The following is a 19,697-nucleotide window of genomic DNA, read 5'->3' on the forward strand; positions in this document are numbered from 1 at the left end:
CAGGTATTTAAGTCTGAATTTTTTCCTAAACAGCCTTTGGGGATGGGACAAATCAGATCAATTGATCTTTCGAGACCTAAAGAAATTAAATTAGGCTGGAGTCAGTTACTGCACTAAACCATCTAGTAATTGAATTGCTCCTTGTAACTGATTGAAAGCAGCCCCATCTGTAACAATACAGGGAACTCTTCTTTAGAAGGGATCCGAGGGAAAAGCACACTTTTTTATGACATGATGACAGAATTGGCACTTTTCTAACCTAATTGAATATGATGTTCTAAGTGTGTGACCTCAATGATTTCCAGTTTCTGGGTCCAGATTTACAATCACTGTGGGCCACCCAAGCGAAAATGCCTTCTCCCTCCACACCCATCATCTTGGGTTTTAGTCCCTCTACAACTGCACGAACCTTTGGGACACTCTGCAAGGCATTACGGCTTCCCTGCTCCTACTGGACTAGGTTCCCTTCAGATACTGAATGTCTCACATGCCTCATGTGTAGCGTTGCTCTTCAGGGACACCATCTCCCTCGTTTGTAAAAGGAAATCTGCCTTGTCCACCAAAGCAGAAAGAATATTACTGGAATTCTGATTCGCCTTGTTTTGAATGTATAATCTGGGGGGAGAAAAATGGTTTCTTTACAGTATTGAGATTTCTTTAGAAATCTGCCTGGTATTTGTCCTTTTACCGAAATTACTTCTTAAATTCTCTCAAAGTTTTGGAGTTTTCAAGTGTTAGTCCTGAAGATATTTTTTTAGGCACATGGCCAGGTCTGTTAGAACTCCACTGTCCAGTTCAATAGCCACTCGCCATCAGTGGCTAGAGAGGGCTGGAAATGTGGCCACTCAATGTTGAGATGGTTGTGTACACACACACACACACACACGCACACACACACCAGTGATTTTGAAGGCTTAGTATGAAGAAACAATAAAAATATTTCAATAATAGTTTAAAAATATCACTTAGATATTGAAAAATATTATGGTTATATATTAGATTAAATAAAATGTATTAAAATTAATTTCACCTTTAAATAGTGTGGCAACTAGACTGTTTAAAATTGCGTGTGCCTCACATTACCTTCCAGCTGGACAGCACTGGAGTAAGAGGGCTTTTTGACAGAGAGGAGCAGGGAGAAGACTTGCTTTTGAAAATGGAATTTTTAATTAGAAAACTACTCAGTTTAGTCTGTGAAAAGCTATTGATTTCTATATGTCCCTGGCATCCTGCCATTTTATTGAACTTAAAAAAATTACTTTTAATAATTGTTCCTTTGAGTCTGTTGAGTTATGCTTTTAAAAATATCTTTTTCTTGTTTTATTACACAGACTAAAATTTCCAGGACACCATTGAAAAGTAATGATGATAGCATTTTCTCTTGTTTTGGACATATTTAGGAATGCCTCTAGAGTTTTATCATAATATATGGTTTTCATTGGCTCTTGATCCCAGATAGATGTCTTTACCTTTTACGCCCAAATTAAGAGTTTTTTGTTACCTTGAATCTTACTTGAATTTGTATTAAATGCTCTTTTAGTATCTAATGAGACCATTTTAATTACTCTTGTACTTTTAAATAACAATATTACCAATTACAATATTGTCAATGTTGAACCGTCCTTGTACTCCTGCAATAAGTTCTGTCTGGATTGCATGTTTTTCCCATAATGCATTGCTCGCTTTAATCTACTCATTTTATTTTAGACTTTTTGTATCAATCTTCATAACAGAGATTTGACTTTGTTTCTTTTTGCCTTCTCTGTTAGTTTTTGGTATCTGGTTTCGTGCTAATTCGTTCCGAGGAACTAAAATATTTTCCTTCTTGTTGCCTGGATCAGTTTAATGGTAGAGATGTGATCCTTTACCTGAAGATTTTACAATCATGCCCATCTAGTCATCTGGGTGCAGTATTCTTTTGGGGAATTGTTTACATTCTTAGTTTGTTCCATCATTTACCAAATATATATTTAACTTCTGTCCCACTTAATGCCCTTTGTCTTAATTCTTATAAAATTTTTGCTTTCTTTTATTTGCTTTCTAATTAAAAAAAAAAAAACCTGTCACTATAGCAATACGCTCTCTTCTTTCTTGTATTATCAGATATTCTGACATTTCTTTTTAAAAAGTTTTATTTTTTCCGTATTAGTTTGCATTGGTTTCAGGTGTGTGGCATAGCGATTAGACAGTTATATGCAGGTGTTCCCACTAACGCTTCCAGCACCCACCTGGCACCACACGTAGTTATCACAGTATTATTGACGGTACACCCTACGCTATACTTCACACCCCTGTGACTATTTTGTAACTGCCAATTTGTACTTCTTAATACCTTCTCCTTTTTCACCCAGTCCCCCAAATGCCCTGCCCTCTGGCAATGACCAGTCTGGTCCCTGTGTTTATGAGTCTATTTCAATTTTGTTTGTTTATTTCATCAAGAGAAAAACAACCTTCTCATGATCCCATTTGTTTCTTGAGTTACTGGCTCTCTCGGTGTTTACTCCTTCTTATAGTAAAGCTCCTTAAACACAGTCATGTGTGTTCTCTTCTCCGGTTCCTCTTTTCCACCCTGCCTTTAGACATTGACCCCTACCTCTCCTCCACCAGTCCACCCTTGTCCAGGTCACCATGGCCTCCAAGGGTCAGTTCTCAGTCCCCATCTTACTTGACCTCTCAGCAGGGTTTGAGACAGCTGTCCATTCCCTCCTCTCTTCTCTCTGCTTCCAAGACCCCCTACTCTTCTGGCTTTTACTCTACCTCATTGGCTCTTCTTCCTCCCTCCCCTTTGTTAGCTCCTCCTCTCGTCCTCCATCCAGGTCTTAGTCCTTGGACCCCTTCTCTGCTTAGTCTGCATCTCCTTTTGGTGATTTGACCCCGTCGCTCATCTTTAAATACCATTCTATGCTGACCACTGTTAAATTTGCATTTCTCGTTCTGGCCTCGGTAGTCAAAGATCTGACTGGCTGTTTCTTTCAGTGGTCCCGCTCCCCCTAGAGGGACCTCAAATTTCACACATGTAACACAGACGCCTATCCGCATTCTTCCATGCCTCTCTGCCCTGCGGGACAGCTGCATCCTTCCCATGGCTTTGGCCCAAAGGCTGGGAGCCATCCCTGGCTCCACTGTTGCTCTCACGGCCCACGTCCAGAGGAGTCCAACGACCTCTCACCAGCCCCACTGCTACCACCACCCTTATCTAAAACATGGTCATCTCATCCTAGATTATGACATGAATTTTCTAACTGATCTTTCTACCTCCACGCTTTCTGCGCTTAAGTCCACTTTCAGTACACCCATAAGAATGATCTTGTTGCCCTGGCTGGTGTGGCTCGGTGGATTGAGCGCTGGCCTGCAAACCTAAGGGCTGCTGGTTCGACTCCCAGTCAGAGCACACACCTGGGTTGCAGGCCGGGTCCCCAGTTGGGGGTACCCGAGAGGCAACCACACATTGATGTTTCTCTCCCTCTCTTTCTCCTTCCCTTCTTCTTTCTCTAAAAATAAAAAAATAAAATGATCTTGTCAAAAAAGAAGTTGGATCACATCACTATTGCCCGGAACACTCCAATAAGTCACCTTTAATGTCAAAGTCCAGACAAGGCCTGAAACATCCTACAGACTCTGACCCCAACCCTCCCAGGTATCTCTCTGAACTCACCTGCTTCTCTCTTGTTCATTTCTCTTTGAACAGACCCAGGCCCATCTCAGCCTTAGGGCCTTTCTGCTCACTTGCTCTCTGCTTTATCTTTTGTTTCCTGCTGTATCATAAGAACCTGGAAAAAGTGCCTGGTACATAGAAAACACTCAAATATTTATTGAATAGATAACGATGTGTCTTTTTAAAAACAGATTTTATTGATTTTTTTTAGAGAGAGGGGAACAGAGTGAGAAAGAGAGCGAGAGAAACATCAGCGTGCAGAGAGAAAGATCGATCCGTTGCCTCTCGCACGCCCCCAGCTGGGGACCTGGCCTGCAACCCAGGCCTGTGGAGACCTTTTGGTTTGTGGGATGATGCCCAACCCACTGGGCCACACCAGTCAGGGCTGATGTGTCTTTTTTTTTGAAGTTAACAGATATATTTATAATATTTTAATATTCAATATTAAAAATTATGTCTGGAGCTCTTTGTGTTTTGATAGAACAGTTTAATTCATCTCCAAGGTATAGTGATAACTGCTTTATTTGATATTGGTTTGGTTTCTGCTTTCTGTTTAGTTCAGCCATTGGTTTTTGCCTTTTATTTTTTTCTGTCTTTTGTTATATTTATCAAGTCCTCTCTTTTTATTATGGCTGACGTTCCACAGTTACCATGTGTCAGGCAGGGAGCTACTTACTTCACACATTTCATTTCAGTTATTCTTCAAAATAATCCTCACAAGACATTATCATTCCTGCTTACTGGGTGAGGGAGCAGAGGCCTCCGGTGATTAATACTTTATTCAAATTCACATGTTTTGTAACAGCTGAGCTTCACATCCGGTTTAGTTTGTGTAATTTCTTTTTAATCACTATGTTTTTAAATTCTAAAAGGCATAATCATGGGATTGATACTTCTGTTATTGTCAAGAATAAAACTATACATTTTCTTTTCTTGTAACATAGGAGATTCTTAGTATATGATTCCTCTTTGCACTACCGCTCCCTCAACCCATGGTTTTGGTTGAAATAACCTGGGAGTTGAAATCTAGATTTTGATGTATGTATCTTTATCTCTTTTAAAGCTTTTTCTTCATGTTAACATAAGGATCACAATACATCAACCACAGTCATTAGACTTTAATTCTAGTCATATTCACTTCATTGTTTATTGCTCATTTATTCTATACTCTCTCCAGCTATGGGACCTGTATTCTGACTCTTTCTCAGCTGTTGATAAGTGTGGAGTCCTTGGCTGTGGAAGGACGTGGGGGCACCTGCTTTATAGGTTTCTGTCTGAGAGCATCTGTTGACACTGAGTTTGAACCTGACTAGCGCCAATGACTTTTTCCTTGAATTCTTTCAACCTTCCTTTGCTGTCCGCCTCTTAAACATTGTGGAATAAAAGCTGATGCCAAACTCAGTGTCTTCCATTGTTGGAAACTTACTTTTTTTCTGTCTGCAGAAAATGCTTTTAAAAGGTTTTCTTTGAAATTCAGAACTTTTACCAGTATTTATTTACTTGTAAATTTTTCTCGTTAGTGTTTACAACATAATCAAACCCTTTGAGTTGAAAATTCAAGTCATTACTAAACCCAAGAAAATGTTCTTCTTTTTCTCTTCCTCTTCCTCCTCCTTGCTCCTGATTGGTCCTGTCTTTTCAGATCTTGTGCAGCTCCTATTATGCATATGTTACATCTCCTGAATCTAGTCCCTATTTCTCTTATTTCTTGTTTAGTGCTTTTCATCTCTTTTTACTGATTTTGGGGGAATTTATTATATGAGTCTTCTAATTTGTCGATTTTGTTTTCCGCAGCATCCAGTATTCCATTTACTGCCTTCACTGAGTTCTCTTAAAATGTGACAATTATTATTCTGTCCTTTCCAACCATGCTTTTACATTTCCAGATTGTTTCCTGCTTTAACAACACAAGGTCTTTTTAAATCCACTGGAAACGTGAAATTATAAATGATTGACTTATAAGATTTCTCCCTATTTCTTGCAATAAGTGTTTCAAAACAGACCACTTGTTCTGCTTTTTAAAATTAATCTTCTTTTGAATTGCTGAATGCTTTGTAATGTCCAATCATTTTTCTCTAGCTCGTCTATAGAATGGGATTTTTTTGTATAGTGCTAGATGCTGAGATTAGTTTTTAATAAAAGCATGTGGATCTTTATTAAATCTCTCTTAGGCGCAGACCAAAGAAGAGGTAATAATTAAAACTTGTAACTTTGCCAACGTGGAAGTATAATTATTCTGTTTGGTTTAGGGGGTTGTCATGGGTGGAGGGAGATAGATAGCCTTGTGAAGGGAGTTTTATTTTAACGTCACATTGATTAAGCTGCCCTCTCTGGCTGCAGCCCGAAATCAGCAGCTTCCCCTCACCCCCCCACACCCAGCAAAGCAACTTCAGGGCCCTCCTCCAGAGGGGGTCATGGTTGGGGGCCCCGTACCCTCCTGGGTACCCGAGACACCACGTGCGGGCCCAGAGCGCTGCCCTGGGATTCCTTCCTCTCAGCCTCCGGCAGGGTGTGAGCCTTTTCCTTACCAACTGCTCCAAGCTCTGCCTTTATCACTAACCTCTGCTGCCACGAGGTGGGGTTCAGGGAAGCTCCGACAGACGCCTTTTCCCCCCTTCCCTCTCCAGGTACCCCCCTTCCTTGTCCATCGATGACAGATGTGCTGGTTGGTGCTTCCCCCTACTCTTTTCCTGTTTGTGCTAAAATATCCACAATGCGAAGGTGTTGGCATTCTCCCAAACTTCCTGAGGTCCCCTTGTTTTCTCAGCCGTATCACCGGGGCAGAGAATTAAATACAAAGGCTTGTCTCACCATATTGGTTCAGAGCTCATACTGAGCATCTACAGAATATCTTTAAAACAGCCTGGCATTAAATAGGACTTTCAAACACATGAAATTTGAGCCCACGCCCAGTAGGAATCAGGCCTTTTTGCTCAGAGCTCAAAAATACTCTCTTAGTTTAGACGAGGAAGGGGACTTCAAGAAAGAAAGTCACAAATCTCATATTCTGTGAAATTATAGTCGTTTTAGCTACATCAAGCCACGGAGCAGCAAGTGTTCTGGGCAGATTTGCTGAAGAGGCTCACAGTTTACGGATAATTTCTAGGTCTTTCATCATGACTTCAGCTGTTAGAAAGGAGGTCGTGTTGGGTGGTCACACAGCTCCAAGCCGGCTTGCAGAGCGTCTGAGGCAGCGAGGCTTTAGGAGCAGTGTGGGGTCAGCGGAGCCCACCTCTGAGCAGGTGTCCATGGGTTAGAGCGTGAGTTAGGACGCCGCCATCTGCCACCTGTTCGGTCTGGCCCAAAGCTAAGCTCGGTCTGTACATTTACAAATGGCTGAGAGGATTATGAAAATAATTTTAAATAAAATTATTGTCAAATAATAGGTGGCATGCAAAAATAGTATGAAGTTGAATTTTATAGTCTATAAATAAAGTTTTATGAAAGCAGTTACAGTCCTCAGAGTGTATATTGTACGTGGCTGCCTTCCAGCTGCAGGGACAGAGCTGAGTGTACCTGAACCTGACGCAGACCACAAGGCCTGCACAGCCTAGACTGTTACTCTCTGGCCTTTAGAGAAAAACTTCACTGGTCCCTGGCTTAGAGCTTTAAAGGGCTGTGGGAATGTTGGCAGCCCCGACAACTCCTACCCAGAAACTTTACCTTCTTAGCATGATTCTTCCTCTTTCTGGGTTGAAATGAAGAAACTTAGAATTTTATTTTGAGGCCCAGGTGGTGACACTAGTGGCAAAGCAGGTGGGATCGATGTCTGCCCGCACGTCATCCTTCCTGTCTTTACAGGGATGGTTGAGACATTCTCTTAGGGGCCTTTTAGAACCTGTAGATCCCGCAAGGGCAAGGACCAGGTGGGATGACAAGTAACGACTCAGAGATGCATACTTTCTAAAGGTTCTCTGTAGAGCTCAATGATCTGTGTTATTTTTGTCCATCTTCTGATCTATTATGAATGCTTGAAAACTAGGTTGAATGTGTGTTCTCGAGGGTACAGAAACTTGCCAGGCCTATAGAGGGGAGTGTAAGAGGCCTTTGGGAAGAAGGTATTACCCACTCCTAAGACATGGAGTGTGTTGTTGAGGACTTAGAAAATACTTTTTCTACTATTTCCCAGATTTGCATTTTCAAATGGCAGAAAAACATAATATTTGACATATGTAAGGAGCAGGGATTCTGACTTTAAGTAAAACGTAAGCCTCCCGCTTCCACAATCCCCCTCCGCAGCCCCAGGCTGTGCTCCATGTGCGCATGCACACTTGCAGATACACGCCAGCAAGAGTTCATTCTGTTCCTTTCCATTCAATTCAGGATGAACTTGACCCGACACCTGTACCTCTTTCCTCTCCTGCTGAGAATCCAGTTCTCAATAACACTGGAAATGATGAAATGATGGAATAGTGCGTCCTCACTCACTCGCTTTATCTCACAGCAGACAGGCGCACACTGATCCCGGAAGATGCCCAATCCCTGTAGCTCCCGAAATGTGGCAATTCAAAATTGTTTAAAAAAAAGTCCTTTTGTGGTTCTTGATGTCTTTAGTGTAGTTTCTACTAGAGATTCTACTGGAGTGTTTGTTTCTTTTCAACCCCCCCCCCTTTATTTTACTACTATCGTGTTTTAAAGTCCCTTGGAATTATTCCTTCCTGTAGTTATGCCACTTAACCCAATGGTACACATTTAGCATTTGTTTCATTGTATTTTCTCTAGGTTAGAATTTAAAAATATATACTTTTCTTATATGATTATTTAATGAATGATTTACCTGATTTCAAGACCAACGCACAGAACATGGCTTATTCAAAGGCATCAAGATTCTACCCCTATCACTCCTACCTGTTTCTTCCCTCCCTTTTAAACCATTAAAATAAAGTATTCTTTGTGCTTCCATCGGGTTTTCTGATATAAGTAGATACATGATATACATTCTTCTTCCTGTTTTTATTAGATAAAATGTAACATTCTCTACACATATTTTACATTTTTACATAACAGTGTACATTAATATTATGTATAAGTACATCTGTACTATATGAGTATATAATATACATGTAATATATATATTAATGTGTTTGGTTCAGTTATGTCATTGCTTTGTTATAGATAAATAGAGATACAAATCTTTTACATAAATGATATTTTACTATGTGGTCTTTTTAATAGCAGCCTTTTCTAGGTACTGATTTTTTGGATAAATATCAAGATTCTTACTCTTGCTCTGATGTGTTCTTTTACCCTAAGATCTTTTAAAAACTCCTACTCCACCAATTTTTAATTTTCTATAGGTTTTCCACTGTGAAATATTGAAGCTAACTGGTACAGTAACTTCTTTTTTCTTCCTTCTACTCTCCCTCATTTTAAGCATCTGATTTGAAATCTTATCCCTTTGATTCCAGTTAATAAATATACTCATAATCTACTTATCATCTTCTCTCCTCCTTCTCTCCCAGTTTTTGAGATTTGTACATCTCCTTATCAGTGTGTACATAGTCATGACACACTGTATTCTTTCTTATAACTGGGGTTTAGTCTCAGTTCTACAAGTAAATATATATTTCATGCCCTTTATTGTATCTTATACAATATGATATAATGTCTCTGCAGTCATTTGGGTCGTCTGAAGCCCATTCAGTACTGGATTCTCCCAGAAAGGCTTGTGGGACCAATCTTCCTGTCTTTGTATGAACAGGACATTTTTTCCTTGGCCCTTATTGGCAAAAATCAGTTTGACATGGTATACAATCCTTGCCTCATGCTTTCTTTCCTGCTGTATTTTAAATGCCGTTACTTCATTGTCTCCTTGAATAAAGGGTAGCTGTCAAACTCCGATGACAATCTAATATTCTTTGCCATGTGAGTCACTTCGTCTTCTTTATGAAATGACCAGAAGATTTCCTTCTTCTTCTTTTGTTCCCATTGTCCCTGATCAAAGGGCAGAGGGGAACATCCAGTTCCCAGGGGACGATTATCTGCAGTTGCTGCCCCTCCCAGCGAGGGACAGAAGGAAGGTGGCGTCAGTCCTCCGAAACATGACTCACTTGCTCCTCTTCAATTGAGTAGTCTTTGGAGGACAATCCAAGACTCTTCTACTCTAAATTCTAGCAAGCTTCCCCATGGAATCATTCTTCCATTGTCAAAAGCTCTGCTGATAACACTAGAGGCTGGGCGGAGGGGATTCATGGGGGAAATGAAATGCAAACATTGCCGGGATTCCCTTCTCTCCATTGTGGGTCCCTTCCAGGCAGCGGGCACCTGGCACCACTTCGGAGTGGATGTCACTCATGCCCAGTACTCTCTCCAGGCATCCTATAGTAGGGAGGTTTCTTTAAAAATCTTCCTTTCCCTTTGAATGTTGGATGTATTAGTCACTTTGTTCTTAAGGGTGGTCCAGAAGAAGACTCTCTGTGGTATACTTTGGTGTACCCAGTGGTCTCTCTCTGTCCTCACCTTCCCCTCCTTGGTTATCTGCTGGGATCTGGGCTTTCTTCTAAGCATGCTGGCTGCCTTTGGGAAAAGAAAAAAAAAAAAAAAACTCGGCCATTCGGAGCTCCTGAAGGAGTCATGCCATCTCACAGTGGTTGTGCAGTTAGCCAACAACCTACGTTTTCATGTCACTCTTACATTCCATCTTCAGAAGAAAGCCAGTAGAGACTGTATATGGGGGGGGGCACACACTGTACGGGCTGAGCAAGTGAGTAGATGAAGTGTCAGCCTAGTGAATGGCGAAATGGTTATAGCTCGTAAATTAGTTTGCCAATTTTCTTTGTCTTTCCAAAATACAGCTATATTTGAGTATTGTGGAGACTCTTACACTGTAGATTATACAGTGTCTGTATAACGTAAAAGGGAAATATAATTTCAATGCTATCTGCTAAGAAAAACCCCCAAAAGCTGAAAACCACTTATAGGGTGGCACCGTATGAGAGGCAAGCTACCAGAAAGTAAAAGGACTAAATGTAGCAAATGGGAAAAGCCACTAACAATAGTCTCTGCCCTTGAGAGTCAATCTTAAAGATCATCTAATGCAGCCCACCGCTCCCCCTCCCCCACAGCCTCCTCATTCTATAGGAGAAATCAAAGCCCAGATACAGATAAGGATTCTGGCCCCGAAGCTTCTTAAGAAAGAAACTTTCAAATTATCTCCAGGCTGTGGCCAGGTAGCTCAGTTGGTTAGAGCGTTGCCCCGATAAGCTGAGGTTGTGGGTCTGATCCTCAGTCCCCGCACATACAAGAAGCAACCAATGATGCATAGATAAGTGGAAAACAAATCCATGCTTCTCTCTCTCTCTCCTACCTTCCTCCTTTCTCTCTCTCAAGTCAATAAATAAAAAGAAATTAAAAATCACCTCCAATGAAGGTAAACTTAGTATAAGAGCCTGCATGAATAAAATGGAAGCAATTTTGTTTGGTAACCAGATTACAGTCTGCTTTAAAATAAAATCTACTAATTAAATAAATTTAAATAAACTGTTGACAACAACCACAACAAGGAAGGGATAGCTTTTAACAGAACTGAATTTTTTTCAAATTATAGAAGTACTCCCTACAAAATTCCTTCAAAACAAGCCATGTTTCTGTACTTAAAATGTTATTCATTTATTGACAGCTTCTAAGTGGAAGCACTTACTTTGGAAAAGTGTCAAACAAGTCATTGAGTCGGACAGCCAGAGCAGCAGAGTTTTTCACAATTAACTTGTGATTGTAAATTATCCTCCTTTTTTTCTTTTTTGGCTTGTGCCTGTGTTTCTGTGTAGGAAGGATAATTGTTTTCCCTACTCCAAATTTACTCAAGTTTATTTAGAAGTCGAGAAAGCTGTGCTTTGCATGAGACCGACCTTCTAGTTATCACATCCATAAGACCAGGGACACTAAACAGAATAGCTTTTGTTTTATTCAGTGGTATAGTTCACTTATTTAAGTTGCTAATGATAATATAAAATCAGAAATGTATGTTACTACTGAAGAGAAAAACCAGTAGGACTGAGTCAGATAAATGAAAATAAAGTCTAGAAGCTTTTTAAAAGATTAATTTAGAGTTATTTTGTTTTTTCCAAAATGGATTGCATAATATATTTCAGTTTTCAAATTAAAATTAATGATTTATAATGCATTTCAAATTGCATTATCTAAAGTTTTCATTTATTGAGTACTTTGTGGAAGCTATAAATATTGATATATTGTCTTCCAGTAATTTATAAAAGTTTCTGCATAAATCTTTAGAAAAATATTGTGACAAGGAGTTATTTACAAAGGCCAAACCAGACATGATGTAAACATGAGCAAATTGATGAGCAGAAACAACTTTAAATATTTTGTTTCCTATAAGTTAGATTTGATTTTAATGGATTTGACATTTTCTCCTGGGACACAGTTTTTTTTCCCAGGTTTATATTTAGGAGAGAAAGTTAAAATGTAAATTGAAATAACATTTACTTTTTATTGAATTTCCTCTTTGACATGTATAAATTAAAGGATGGTTCGAAAAGAGCAGGGCTCTATTCTCAATTTCATCTAAAATGATTATGATTATGTGACCAGTTTTAGGAACACATCATGATACTCAATAATAACAATTATAATTTAATCTTGTTATCTATAAACACTTTCTGGGCATGTCTTCTATGCCAGGCACCAATATATAAGCACTCTATGTATATCAGTTCATCAAATACTAGTAATAACCCTAAGAGCTAGATCCTGTTAATGTCCTCATTTCACAGATGAGAAAACTGAGGCACGGAGAAGTGACTTGCCCCCAGGCAACCAGCTGGCAAGCAGCAGAGCTGGGACTTGAGCTGAGCGGGACCCAGCAAGCGTGCTCCTACCTGCTGAGCTAGGGCAGGCCTCCCAGGGCGGCCTCCACGTCAGCAGCAGCATCTCTTGGATGCAGGCTGGAAATTGCCACCTTGGGCCCGCTGAATCAGAAACGCTAGGGCATGGGCAGGCGATCTGCTAGACAAGCCCTCCTGGTAATTCCGATGCCACGGTCTTAGTCCGTTCGGGCTGCTCTAACAAAAATGCCATAGACTGAGTGGCTTAGAAACAACAGACATTTATTTCTCACAGTTCTGGACTCCGGGAAATCCCAAAGTAAGGTGCTGGCAGATCCCGTGTTTGCTGAGGACCCGCTTCCTGGCTCATGGACAGTCGTCCATCTCCTCACTGTGTCCTCAGATGGCTTAGAAGAAGGAAGCCAGACAAGCCGCCCTGCCTCTTCTTATGAGGCCATTAATCCCATTAAGGGGAGCTTTGCCCTCAAGACCTAATTGTCTACAAAGGCCCCACCCCCTAATTTCATCACATGAGGGATTAGGGTTTCAACACTGAATTATAGGGGGACACAAACCTTCTATAACACACACTAAAGTGTGAGAATCAATGCTCAGATAAGGAAAGCATTGTTCTGCCTGGCCAGGTAGTTCAGTTGGTTAGAGCATCATCCTGATACGCCAAGGTTGCTGGTTCAATTGCTGGTCAGGGCACATACAAGAATAAACCAGTAAACACATAAATAAGTGGACACAAAAATTGATGTTTCTCTCTCTCTCTCTCCCTCTCCTTCCCTCTCGCTCTCTAAAATCAACTTTAAAATCTTTTTTGATGTTTCAAAGAATAAAAAGCATTGTTCTCTGCCTGGTCCAGAGGCCAGCAGCGGAGGGGCCCAGAGCCATGTGGATGCACAATGGCCACCGCTCTAGTAAGCGCAGCAGAAGAGGAACACATCAGGGACCATGCTGGTGCGAAGGGGAATGTGAGGGGAAAGGGAGCTTCTGCTGTTTTGAGCAGTGAGAGAGCCGCACTCTAGTTTCAAAGGCAGAGGAAGGGCAGTCGGTTCCACAGCTGATCGAGTCTGTGGGTGTTGCTTCTCTGGGGTCTGAACACATAGCTCAAATGACTCCAAATGGTTCTGAACATCCTGGCAGGATGTTCACTGTAGCTGCCCGCGGTCCTGCCTGCTGCCTGGCTGGGACTCGCCGCTCACACGCAGGGTGCTCTTCTTGGAATGGGTGGCTACAAAGCAGTCCGAAGAAATTCTTTTTAAAAACCTGAGGTGTGATGTCCTCTTTTTGCCTAGAAAAGGGATTTTAGTCTTAGAGGTTAGAAAGGCCGACTTTTGCTAACAGTACCCATTCCGCTGTCTCCAGCTTCGGGATTTAACAGCACTGAGCATCACAAGGAACTGTTATCGCTTGGAATACCGACCTTGCTTAACCCATTAGGTGAATCATCCCTTAATTTTCAAGGTACAGTGTTTTAGAAATCCTCCCAATACACTTGCAGGCTAAACAGATTCTTTGCACTTTTCATTTTGCTGGAAACAGGGATTAGACATAAAGGGGACAGGCTGTCTACTCTTCGTAACATCTTTGAGGAGATGGCCCTGATATGCACCCCTGTTTTCAATCACTTAAAAGGCAATAATTCAATTACGCCGTCCTTTGTATCAGAACTGCCATGGCTTTCAGTCCCCTCCCAGACCTGACACAAGTAAATCACTTCGATAAAAATCCCCTCTTTTTCCTCCCTCTTAGAGACGAGAGTAAGTAATGATACCAGTAAGTAATGACACCAAGGACAAAATGAATTAATGGACTTCTGCTAGAAAAGCAAAATACTTCACAAGGCAGTGATGCATTGTGTTGTTTGTAAAGTGACTTTTCTCGTGTGTGAGTGTGGAAGCTGTTTAAATGATTTTATATAAGGGCACTTTTAGAGCAGATGCCACACTCTGCTTTTGAACATAAATTGGGCAGTTTCTGTGCCTGAGATGGGAAGACGAAAATGCCTTAGTGCTACACCAGCTACAATTTGGGTCTGCTGACGGTCATTCCTCTATGACTAAGCAGAGAGGAAATATTTTCTAGGGTATTTGAAGCAAGTCCCTTCCTCATGTGGAATTAAGCATGTAATTTCTTTTCTAAGTTTATCTTATTAACAGTATGAACATGGCTCAGACTAAAGGGACATCACCTTGAATGTCCTGTTATTAAGGGTTGCCATTTTATTGAAGGTTGCTCAGCTCACTTGACTTTTTTCTTAATGACCCAAGTTAACCAAAAAGACAGTCACTCTCTCACATTGAATTAAATCCTTGAATAGGTGACACCAGGTATATACGTATGTGGGGGGTCCAACATTACCAGAGTGTGGGCATACAAATATTAAAATGTATGGCATTTGGCAAATTGATTAATCAGGTTCCATGTCATGCCAAAGTATCCTTCCCACTAATATATGTATGAATATGCATATTATTTCATTTAATATACTTGTGTCTCTTAGTAAATGATAAAATATTTTCATTGCAACAAGTGTGTTTAAGGGATTTTTAAAAATAGGTTATATTTTTAAACAAATGATAGAGACTCACTAAAGCTTACCATTTGATCTTTTACTATAGATGTAATTTTTAAAAAAATAATTTATTTATTTGTTTGTCTATTTATTTATTTATTTGTTTTTAGAGAGAGGGGAAAGAAGAAAGAGAGGGAGAGAAACATCACTGTGTAGTTGCCTCTCACTCGCGCCCCCAACTGGGGACCTGACATGCAACCTAGTCATGTGCCCTGACTGGGAATCGAACCAGCGATACTTGGTTCTCAGGCCAATGCTCAATCCACTGAGCCACAGCAGCCAGGGTTAAATGTAATTTTATAGCACAACTGCAAATAACATTCTAGTCAACTTCTCTGCTGACTTCAGCTTTCAATCACTTAAAAAAAAAATCCTCTTGCTTGGGTCACATTATTCTGAATTTGCATTATTCAGATGGGTAGAATTAAATTGGAGAAGCTGTAATCTAAGACAATAAAACATGTTTACCTGTTTCAGCTGTATTTTTATAGGTCTCTAATATTTACCGAGTGTCTCTTACGTGCCAGACACTATTTTGGGCATTTCAACCGCCTTATCGCATTTAATCCTCACATTCCTGCTTCATTTTATTTTTCTGTGACAGTTCCATCATCATCAAATATGCTGCATATATTTGTATTGCCTTTCTCTTCCCTCTAGCCTCCTCCCTCATTAGGTATGGGTTATTAAGTTTTGTTTACTGCTATCTCCACAGTTCCTAGAATAGGGGATTAAAGGTACTCAATAAATATATCTATTCTGGGATGATTGAATGACCCTCTGAGGCAGCGTTTTTTTAGATCAGCAATTATTTTCTCTTTGTTCATTGGTAGGGTATTATTTCTCAAAATACTTTACAATTTGTAATTAATTTTGAATAAGCAATGCATATGACTAAAGTGCAGATGGCACAGAGGAATCTATGGTGAGAAGTATCGATCACACACCCTTTTCCGTTCATTCCTTAACTTGCCCGCCCCTTGGAATCACCCAGGGAGCTTTCTTTACATTAGTCTCTAGGTCACAGCTATTCCAAAGATGTATATTGTATGAGCTCGCCTGTTACCTATTTGTGCTTTTGGCAAAGAAATTAAACTAAACTCGTGCTGGCTTCTTTATTTATTTATTTTTTTACGTTAAGGCACTCTTTAGTTCATAGATTATTTCGCAAGAGAAGAACCACCTTCAAAGACCATGGACCAATTTCTTTGGGGCCTCAACCCACTAATGGCTAGATAGGTGTCCTTCACAACTTTTCTCTAATTTTCAGTCTTTAAGCGACAAGGATCTCAGTGGCCATGATCCAAGCTATCCATATAGTCATATAGTCCACGGATTCACCAGTTTTTGCTGGTTGAACACTGAGTCTTCTTATGACTAATGATGCTTGGAACTTTTGGCCAACACATTATCAGACGCTGAATCAGTGGCTTGCCTGTCACCGGAGTATTGGCTTTGTATTGGTTAACCGGTGATGACGCCAGTGAGAAGCTTCTCTGCAGCTCCTCCCTGTAAATTTACTGCCTCTCTTTTCTGGTAATTCCACTCCATCTTCCTGTGATCAGGTTTCAGAGCGCTCTGTTCCCCTCTCTGCCCCCTATTTTGTGGGATTTCAGGGGACTGCCCCTACCCTATCCAATTACGTTTGCTTGTCTGCATTCCCGAAGTCGTGTTTCTGAGACGTCTACAGTGGAATAAATGATAAATGTCTCTGGAATGCCATCTTTGCCGGAAATGGCGGTCTCTGGGCTGAGGAAAAGCTGTCGCTGGTTTGTCGGCCCCGCGAGCCCCTTCTCGGTGTCCGAGTACCCGGCTTTCAGGCCGCCCCGTGTCTTGCTCTCTCCCAGGGAGAGTGTGGAGAGCTTGATTCAGAAGCATTCCTACGCCCGCTCGCCCATCCGCACCTACGGAGAAGAGGACGTGCTGGGGGACGAGGTGCAGACGGCGCAGAGCCGAGGTGAGCGGGGCGGGGGGCGCCGCGGGCAGGGGACCCCCAGAGTACTGCAGGAGCCTCTTCCGCGGGGCACAGCCCTGAGGCTGGTTTTCGTGTCGTTCCCGACCTTGACCTTGCCCTCAGGGCTTCAGCAATGACGCTGCCGGGAGGGGTCCTGCGGTCTTGTTTTTCCGTAAAAGGGCACCGAGGCTCCGACTCAGGGGCGCAGGACGTAGGGTACCAGGGTTCGGGCTACTGCCTGGGGGTGTGCAGGCCACCTGATGAGGTAAGTCTTTACTTAGTATATTCTCTCTTCCACACAAGATGGAAATGATTTTTTAATCCGGAAAGGTAGATTCGTGTCATGGCTGACAGGTTTGTCCTTTTGAATTACAGATCTATGACATAGCTCCTAAAATAAGGTGGTCCGAAAAGATACTGTAATTCTCGATTGGCCTACGGAAATAGAATTTCCGGTCTAACGGGTTTTCTCCGCTCTCAGGGTCGGCCTTCACAACGTCCGATAATCTGTCGCTCAGCTCCTGGGTCTCGTCTTCGTCCAGTTTTCCTGGATTCCAGCACCCCCAGTCCCTGACCGCGCTCGGCACCAGCACAGCGTCCATAGCAACGCCCATTCCTCACCCCATCCAGGGCTCTCTGCCCCCCTACAGCCGGCTGGGGATGCCCCTGACGCCCTCAGCCCTCGCCAGCTCCATGCAGGGCAGCGGCCCCACGTTCCCGTCCTTCCACATGCCACGGTACCATCACTACTTCCAGCAGGGGCCCTACGCGGCCATCCAAGGACTGCGCCACTCCTCCGCTGTGATGACGCCGTTCGTATGACTCTCATCGAGACAGGAGCCTCCCAATCCAGAACATGCAAGTGGGTATGCAAACACGGGACCGGGCTGGGGGGGCGGGGCGGGGTGTTGGAGCGAGGGCTCTGCGGGGGCCGTGGGGGCTCATACCAAGGAGAACTGCCCTCACAGCGAAGCCTACTGCTGAGGGAATGCACCACGGACCAGGATTCATCTGGAGTTGTGGGGTGGCCCTTGTGTTCGAGAAAGCATCAGTGTCAAGGTCGAAGTCCCGCAACTCACAGGACAGCAACTTACCCAGAAAGTTTAATAATACAAGGCAGATGAATCCTAAAGTGCATTATTCCTCGTGGTTAAAAATGCTGCGTCGATGCAGTAATGTATAAAATCAACGTGTAGAGGTTTTCTTTCTGCTTTCCACGGGTTAAAAGAATCTTCAGAGAGGCAATACTACCCACCACACCAACCATAAGGCATAATGACTAACGTAAGTCCATTTCTCCCTGTAGGAAATTAGAGGCAATAGAGAAATATGAGTAGTGCTGTAGCTTAGGCATGTTTAGTTCTCCTTTGCGTTACTTTGCTGGGGAGGGAGCTGAGGCCAAGCTCATGCATCCTGTCTTGTGGACGAACACCTGGTAAAAACGTCACCATGTTCTTTTCTGTAATATTGAAGGGCCAGTACCTCACAAGCTCTTTCTCACAGTCTTGTCTTCTTTCTTCTTCTCTTTCTTGCAATTACTTGCCACGTATGTAGGGAAAATCTTCTATGTATAGATTTGAAGCAACAGGCTGTATGTGTTACTGAGGGTTTATTTTTCTGGGCTACATTCTCAACCCACGGCTGATTTATCCACTGAGGCACACACTTGAGCCACCCTGTGGCAGCACATGGGGCTTTCTCCCACTCATGGCTGCGGTGAAGAGGTGGTTGACTGGTTCTGAAAGGCATTTCTCTGCCAGGGGTGCTGAAGACCCCTTCATTTTTACTTCAGCTTTGGGATACCTTCTGGATGTTCAAATGCACTAGGCCAAAATCCTCATTTTGGGAAAATCTCCTTTCTTGACAATCTGCTACCCCTGATTGTCAAAGATTTGTGAGTGACCATCCTCAATGCCTGTACAGACACCATTTATCCTGTGCGCAGAAGGAGCGAGCTGTATGTCCCCATTATCCGATCTGTCCTTTTTCCTTACTGCTATGTTCAGTGACTCCTTCACCATTTTTCTAGCCTATTATATGAAATGACATGTGAATTCAATGACTCCCTGACTGAAACATTGCTTTAAGTAAATCTAAACATTTATCCGCTTTATTTTCAGCTCTTGCTGTGTTCGTCTTAATCCTTCCTTTAATGGTGTATGATAATTAATTATATTTTAGTTATATATAATCACTATTATTTTGGGGCAACATAGTATATCTAAACATTTACTGGCAGGGTGGTACATTTGGTATTTTGCAACAGTTCATTACCCTAATAACAAATTTAATGACGCTCATAGTCCTTTAGCTTTAGATACAATGCAGTCTAGCTGTAGGATATAAGCTGTCTGCTCCACAATGCTCCCCCAAACTGCTTTAATTTAATTTACATGTTCTATGTAATATTCATTTTACTCTGACTGCAAAAGTATTGAATCTGTTCACAGAGATGGGAAATATTGATTCTGAGAGTGGAGGTGTATTTCAGAGTAAATGCAATATACTTGTCACAACAGACTCCACCGGGATTTTATTGGGTTGTTGTAATGTTAGGCTTTTCCATATCAAATGCCTTTCTCGGGCATTTCCAGCATATGAAAGAAGGCAAAGCGGCGGAGCCTGTCTACGGGATGCTGTCGTTGGACCTTCCAATTGCCGTTCCGCACGATGGCCCTGAGTGGACATGTAGAGAAGCGAGGGCCGTGCTCACCAGGTCGT

At 41.9% G+C, this 19,697-nt stretch overlaps 1 protein-coding gene across 1 annotated transcript in view; it reads left to right on the plus strand.

The window, feature by feature from the left end:
* The window catches only part of TBX20 (T-box transcription factor 20), a 40,160-nt gene extending 22,301 nt beyond the window's left edge, over positions 1 to 17,859 (plus strand). The window contains exons 7-8 of the mRNA XM_090287028.1: positions 16,870 to 16,979; positions 17,458 to 17,859. Coding sequence (XP_090143154.1) covers positions 16,870 to 16,979; positions 17,458 to 17,798 — 451 coding nt within the window. The 3' untranslated portion in view covers positions 17,799 to 17,859. The remainder of the gene's footprint in view (positions 1 to 16,869; positions 16,980 to 17,457) is intronic.
* The last annotated feature ends 1,838 nt before the right edge of the window (positions 17,860 to 19,697 follow it).

This window comes from Furipterus horrens, unplaced genomic scaffold, assembly GCF_987537825.1.
Source record: "Furipterus horrens unplaced genomic scaffold, mFurHor1.1.pri manual_scaffold_9, whole genome shotgun sequence".
NCBI classification, from domain to species: Eukaryota; Metazoa; Chordata; class Mammalia; order Chiroptera; family Furipteridae; genus Furipterus; species Furipterus horrens.